At 44.8% G+C, this 6,000-nt stretch overlaps 1 protein-coding gene across 5 annotated transcripts in view; it reads left to right on the top strand.

Moving 5' to 3' along the window:
- The first annotated feature begins 1,167 nt into the window (after positions 1-1,167).
- UBE2E3 (ubiquitin conjugating enzyme E2 E3) overlaps positions 1,168-6,000 on the top strand; it is an 87,777-nt gene continuing 82,944 nt past the window's right edge. Inside the window, exons 1-4 of one of the 5 annotated variants that reach the window (XM_069470157.1) lie at positions 1,168-1,355; positions 1,764-1,795; positions 2,832-3,050; positions 4,849-4,899. In XM_069470157.1, coding sequence (XP_069326258.1) covers positions 2,857-3,050; positions 4,849-4,899 — 245 coding nt within the window. In that variant the 5' untranslated portion in view covers positions 1,168-1,355; positions 1,764-1,795; positions 2,832-2,856. Of the gene's footprint in view, positions 1,356-1,415; positions 1,796-1,888; positions 2,297-2,831; positions 3,051-4,848; positions 4,900-6,000 lie in introns of those variants that run through there. The other 4 variants (XM_069470166.1, XM_069470140.1, XM_069470148.1 and 1 more) reach the window with 4 other exon arrangements.

The following is a 6,000-nucleotide window of genomic DNA, read 5'->3' as shown; positions in this document are numbered from 1 at the left end:
CCTGGTGAACTTTAATCAACTGTTCCCTTTCTGCACTGGGAGCTCTTAGCACCGAGTAGGGAGACTTGGGTTTAGTCACACAGTAATTGAATGTTTGTGTGTCTAGCACCCAGCAGCATAAAGCCCTAAAGTTCACTGAATGTGTTTTTGGAAAATTACATATATATAACTTACTCTTTAGAGTTGTGAGCAACCCTTTACCAAAACTTTTCTACTTGCAGGAAAAGTATGTTGGCTCATTCAGTCTTTTCTTCTGTTCTTTAACTCTGGTTCATCTCTTATAATTCTGCCATTCTCCCTCTCTCTGTGAACTCCACATTCTCCCAGCACCCCTGCCCCTGGACACTTGTGGGAGAGGAATTCACAAATTCCTTCGAGCCTCCATCACTGGAACAAGTTCTCAGTAGCTGAAGAAGGTCTGGGCTGCAAACAGGAAGTTTTTGTACTTTGGCTACTTTGTGCCCCGGGCAAAAACTGCAGAGTCCACCTGGAGACTCTGCAAAAAGACTGGGAGAACAAACAAAACTAACCTTCACTGTCCCTATCTGAAGCCTTTCTGGGTGGACATTCTTATCTAACATCATTTAGGGCTTCTCTTACCAGAACTGGCATCTCCCGTGCAAGGCAGAAAACAGTACCACAGGAAAGTGTCAAGTTTTAGCCCTCGACCTCCCCCGCTCAACTCCTCGCCCCCAGTTTTTAAAATCTTGAGCGGGACATTTAAAAAATTGTTTTGGATTTTTAAGCTTTTAAACCATCCGAAAAATAGTCCCCTTTGGCAGCGACAGTTGCAGGCTGTGAGCCAAAGAGAAACAGACTGGTCCCCTAGTCTCCAGTTTTGTTTTTTTTTTTACCTCCCTCAATGCCCCTTCCTCTAGCTCCCTTGAGGGGCAAGAGGCAGCTTTCCTCTGCCTCCGTGCTGGCCTCCTCAACAACACCCACTAGTTCCAGGGCAGAGGCGGACTCCCAACCAAGCGCCCAGGGACCTTGCCTAGGTCCTGGGGCCCCGGGGTCCCCCAGCGGCCCCTGCGCAGCTGAGGCGATGTAGCCAGTCCTGGGTAGGTGGGAAGCCCAATGGGCAGCCTCGCCCTAGAGGCTGGCCCAGGCCGGAAGCCACCCCGCGGCACGGCGGCCCCGCGAGACGGCGCCCGCGCCCCCGCCTTCTCTGGCACGGTCTCCGCGGCCAAGGGCGGTAGGGGCCAGCCCGCCGGGTCCTGCCGCGCTCTTTGTCCTGGCCGCGCGCGGGCGGACGCGTGCGCCCCCCGGGTGAAGGGAGGCGCGGAGAGCGCGCGCGCGAGAGCGCGCAGGAACAGCTCGCGCCCGCCGGCCGCCGGCGGCGCGCGCCCCTCCGCCAGGCAAGCAGCGAGCACGCGCGCCGCCGCCGCCGCGCCCGCCCCTCCCCCCGCGCTCGCCTCGGAACTTGCTGACTGCGCGGCCCGGAGGAGTCGAGCCGGGCGGCGGCGGCGGCGGCGGCGGGAGGCCACAGCGCGCGGGGGTCTCCCGCGTCCCCTCCGCCTCGCAGGGAGCTCGCGCCCTCGCCCAGCCGAGCTCCCACCTCCCCCCCTTTTTTCCGAAGGCGCTGGGCGGCGCCACCCTCCGGCCGGAGCCCGGCACTACACAACCCCCTCCGACTTTCAATGTTCCACACTCCCCGGCCAGAGCCTCCTCGGCTTCTTTTTTACCCTCCCCCCCCTTCCCCCCCCCCAGCTGCCTCCATTTCCTTAAGGAAGGGTTTTTTTCTCTCTCCCTCCCCCACACCGTAGCGGCGCGCGAGCGGGCCGGGCGGGCGGCCGAGGTAAGGCGGCGAGGCCGGGGGGCCGCGTGGGGGGCGGCCGGGGCGGCGGCGGCGGCGGTGGGGGAGGGGGCGGGGGCGGGGGCGGGCAGCTTTGTTCGCGCCGGGCGCCCGCGCCGCCGGTGTCCGCGAGCCGCGGCGGGGCCGGCCAGGCTGCTCGCATCACTTGGCGCCCGGCGCGGCGAGCGCTGCCCACGGCCCCCGCGCGGCCCTCCCCACAAAAGGCCGCGGAGCTGCGTGGCCGCCGGCCGCGGCTCGCCTCCGCGGGCGCGGAAATTTGTTGTACTTCTTGGGGCTTTGTTTGTTTGTTTTTCCTCTGGCTTTTTTTTTTTTCGTTATTTTGGACAAAATGTCGGTCCGTGATGTAAAAATTGAGCGAGGAACCTTGGTGGCATTGGGAGCTTTGCAGAAGGTGCAGTTTGGATTCTGCTTTTCCCAGGGTGGCAGCTCGGTCTTGGCCGGATGAATCTTCTCTGCTGGCCGTGGAAACAACTAGAGCAGCTTGTTAGTTGATTTTTAAATTTCTAAGTGTTGTGTTTAAAGCCTTTACGTGCACAGAGGAGAAATCGCCACCTTAAATAAGCATATGGGCGATTAACAGGGTGTGTTTTCCTCTCGGAAAGGGAATTTGGTAGCTTTGACCAATGTCAGTGTGTAAATATTTAGACGTTATTAGTGACTTTTTAGCATTTTTCAGCGAGATCTGTTATTTACAGTGTGTCATATGTTATTAATGCTCGTTGCCTAAGTTCCTTGGCAAATCTGTTTCATGCCTTTTGAGAAAGTAGACAATTGATAGATTGTCCAAGAGATGGAAAAAAATGTGAGTGGGTTTTCTAACTTGAGTTCAGTAAATCCCTGAACGCTGGCGTTGTGAGACACATCACCTCCCCTATAACCTTGTTGTACAATAAGTGTGAATACTTTTGAAGCTTTTTTATTAAAATACGGTTTTAGGTGAATACTAAGAGAAGAAAATGCTGTTTTTTTATTTCTTAGATTTAACATTTTCTCCTTTCACTCCCATTCTCTTTAAAAGTTTTCCAAGAGATAACTTCAGCAAGATGTCAAGTGATAGGCAAAGGTCCGATGATGAGAGCCCCAGCACAAGCAGTGGCAGTTCAGATGCGGACCAGCGAGACCCAGCCGCTCCAGAGCCTGAAGAACAAGAAGAAAGAAAACCTTCTGCCACCCAACAGAAGAAAAACACCAAACTCTCTAGCAAAACCACTGCTAAGTTATCCACTAGTGCTAAAAGGTAATGTGTAAAAGAATGATTGAGCACATTGTCAGGTTGTCTGCCAAGTGGTTGGACGATTTTGTTGGTTTTACATCAGAAGCAAGAGTTAAGAAGTATTTACTTCATGATCAGTTTTAGTCATACTTGAATGAGTTGTCATTCTTTAGGTAGTATATAAGCGACCTCACTAGAATTATACTTTTAAGCAAACTTATTCTGAACTTTGGTAACTTCATAAGAGTGTACTTGGGTAGAGATTAGACTAGCATTCTGATAAATTGTTTAAGGAGTTGGCAAGGAAAATTTGGTGAACCCAAATTAGATGGTACGTTGGGGATGTTTCCTTTTATGGGTCATACTTTTATTTAATGAAATTGACACTTCTAGAGATTAGCAGTGCCTCTCCATGAAACTTAATGATCAGTAATGATCACATTTGCTAGCAAATTTGTAAATTCCAGGCCTTAGCTATATTTGAAAGCAGATTTAAAATTGTGCTCCAAGTCTGCTTCCAGTTTTACAAACACAACTTTAAATCATGCATCACAGGTTTAACTTTTTGTAGTAAAGTTGTGATTATTCCTCTGTGTTATTGTAAGGGCAGAAAAACACTGACAAGTCGCCATTTACAATTTTTGGTGTCACTTGGTGATTGGAAACTTTAATTGTCCTTGTGCCTCTTCACTCTAAAACTTGTGGATGTGCTTGGCACGTTAATACTCAACAACAGAAGAAACATTTTGTTGAATATAAGTGAAAGATCACTTGGTTCCTGTTGATTTGTATTTTCTGTGAGAGTGAAAAAAAGATTCAATCACTGGGACTTCATCAGTGGTGGTAGTAGTAGTGGAGTATCCATAAACTCTAGTAATTATTCATAAAATGTATCTACTGCACTAGATTATTCATATTACAACTAAAGGAAAAAGAAAATATAGAAACTGATAAAATATTGCATTTTGTGGTAATTCAGAAATACTCTTACTTTTCTATGAATTTTTACCTTTATCATATCAGTAATCAAGTATTAATAATGAGAATATTTTATTGAATAGCAGCAGTCTTTGAAATAATTTAATATCCTCCTTCATTTTTTGTAATCTTGTTGAGGAACATGTTAAACATGTCTTAAGTTTTGAAAGCATCTTAAATTTGAATAAAATCAAAGAACTGCTTCCACCCCCCCCCCCCTTAGCTCAGGGGTCTATTTTATCCTTTCTCTCAAAATTTATTAAATTTAAGTGCTGTGTCTAAGATCAGGGAAAATCAGAAATGGCTAAATGACAATACCAAATAGTCTTTGGAAGTTTTTTTTTTACTAGTAAAGATATTTGTAAATTTTAAAGTTTTTTTGGACGGGTAAAATATTATCAAAACTGTTAATGTGCTCCCGTGATGGCCTGTTAATTTTTACCTCAGTAAAAGTGACTTGAAGTCATTGTCAAATATTCTAGTGCTTTCCCTCCTCCCTTTTTGTCTCATTTGCATATAAGCTTGAAAAGAGAATTTCTTTGCTAAAAAGTGTTTTACAATAGATTTTATATCCTTTGCTGAGTACTAGTGGAGGACTATTTCTTAAATCAGGTGTAAATGACTTACTTATTTACAGTAGCAAGTGAGAAAAAAAGCTGCAAAGTTTCTGTTAAGGGATTTGGGTTATGCCTCTGAGAACAAAGAGGAAGCAGCCATGTTAGCATTACTGAAGGCAAAGCCAGCCTTGCATTTAACTGCATGGTGGTAGAGGGCAGTGTAATTCCCTGGTTATTCTGTAGACTACCTCACAAATCCTTTTTGTCTGTTCTCATTTCACTAACAGAATTCAGAAGGAGCTAGCTGAAATAACTCTTGATCCTCCTCCTAACTGCAGGTAAGAAATAAATTTTGTTGTTTTGATTTCAAATTGTGAAAAAATATCAAGAGATTTATGTATTGCTCCTGGATATGTGTGCAGCAGAAGGGGCTACATTTGCTTCTTTACAGCTTTGCAACTGCATTAGACAAACATTGTCTAAGGTGAATTAAATAAAATTGGGAGGAAAAAATACTTTTTAGCATATATCATACATTGTGGATTTATGAATATACTACTTTCGTGCTTCTTGCTGAGATTAGTAGGAATACGGTTGATTTCTGTTCTGTTGTATTTCTGGTAGAGTGTGTTTATTCAGAAGTATATTGCAGAAACTTCTAAAATTTTGTTAAGCTTAAAAGGTACTGCTTATGTGCTATCTGAACTGACCTCCCAAATTTAGAAATTGCTGAATGTGGTGTTACAAAATGTAAATGCAGTAAACAAGAGTATAGTTGTTTCTGTTTGATTTAGTCAGTAACTTGCTTTGAGGACAGATTTTATGTGCTACGCTAATGGTTTCAGTTTTCTAGAGAATGCATTGTCGGAATTATTTACATTTTAAGCAAATGTCCTAATTGCTTGGGAAATTTCTCAGTAATTTTGGTAGTTGAAATATGTGTGTGAAAAACAGTAAATAAATGAGAATTCATTTTAGTGGAACTTAGGCAGAATGAGATTGTTGGTTGGTATAAGATCCATTAAAAGTTGCTGGTTGATCATTTTTTCCCCAGTAATTTTTTTCATTTCATCTGTAGTGTTCTGGTTTTTGTACAAAATTTGACGAACTTAGAAACAATATTATAATTTGCATAGAGAGATGTGCTTGAGAATGAGAGTGGCTGTTGGAAATAAGGCTGTTCTACAGTTTGATAGGACAATGTTTTAAGTGTCTAACCTATATTTTTGCTACAAGTTCTGTTCATTTGTGATCAGACCCTCTCTCTGAAGTCTACTTGAGATGTAATAGGGTATAATCCAATTGCTTCTTATTGTATGTGTTAACTGGATCCTCTGATAAGGTGATCTGATCCTGATTTATCCAGTGAATTAACGGTTTTGCTTATACTTGTAATCATAACCATTTCATTTCAGTTCAAACAGAAAACATGAATGTAA

Source organism: Eulemur rufifrons, chromosome 1 (assembly GCF_041146395.1).
Source record: "Eulemur rufifrons isolate Redbay chromosome 1, OSU_ERuf_1, whole genome shotgun sequence".
NCBI classification, from domain to species: Eukaryota; Metazoa; Chordata; class Mammalia; order Primates; family Lemuridae; genus Eulemur; species Eulemur rufifrons.
This window is presented reverse-complemented; position numbering and strand designations above follow the sequence as displayed.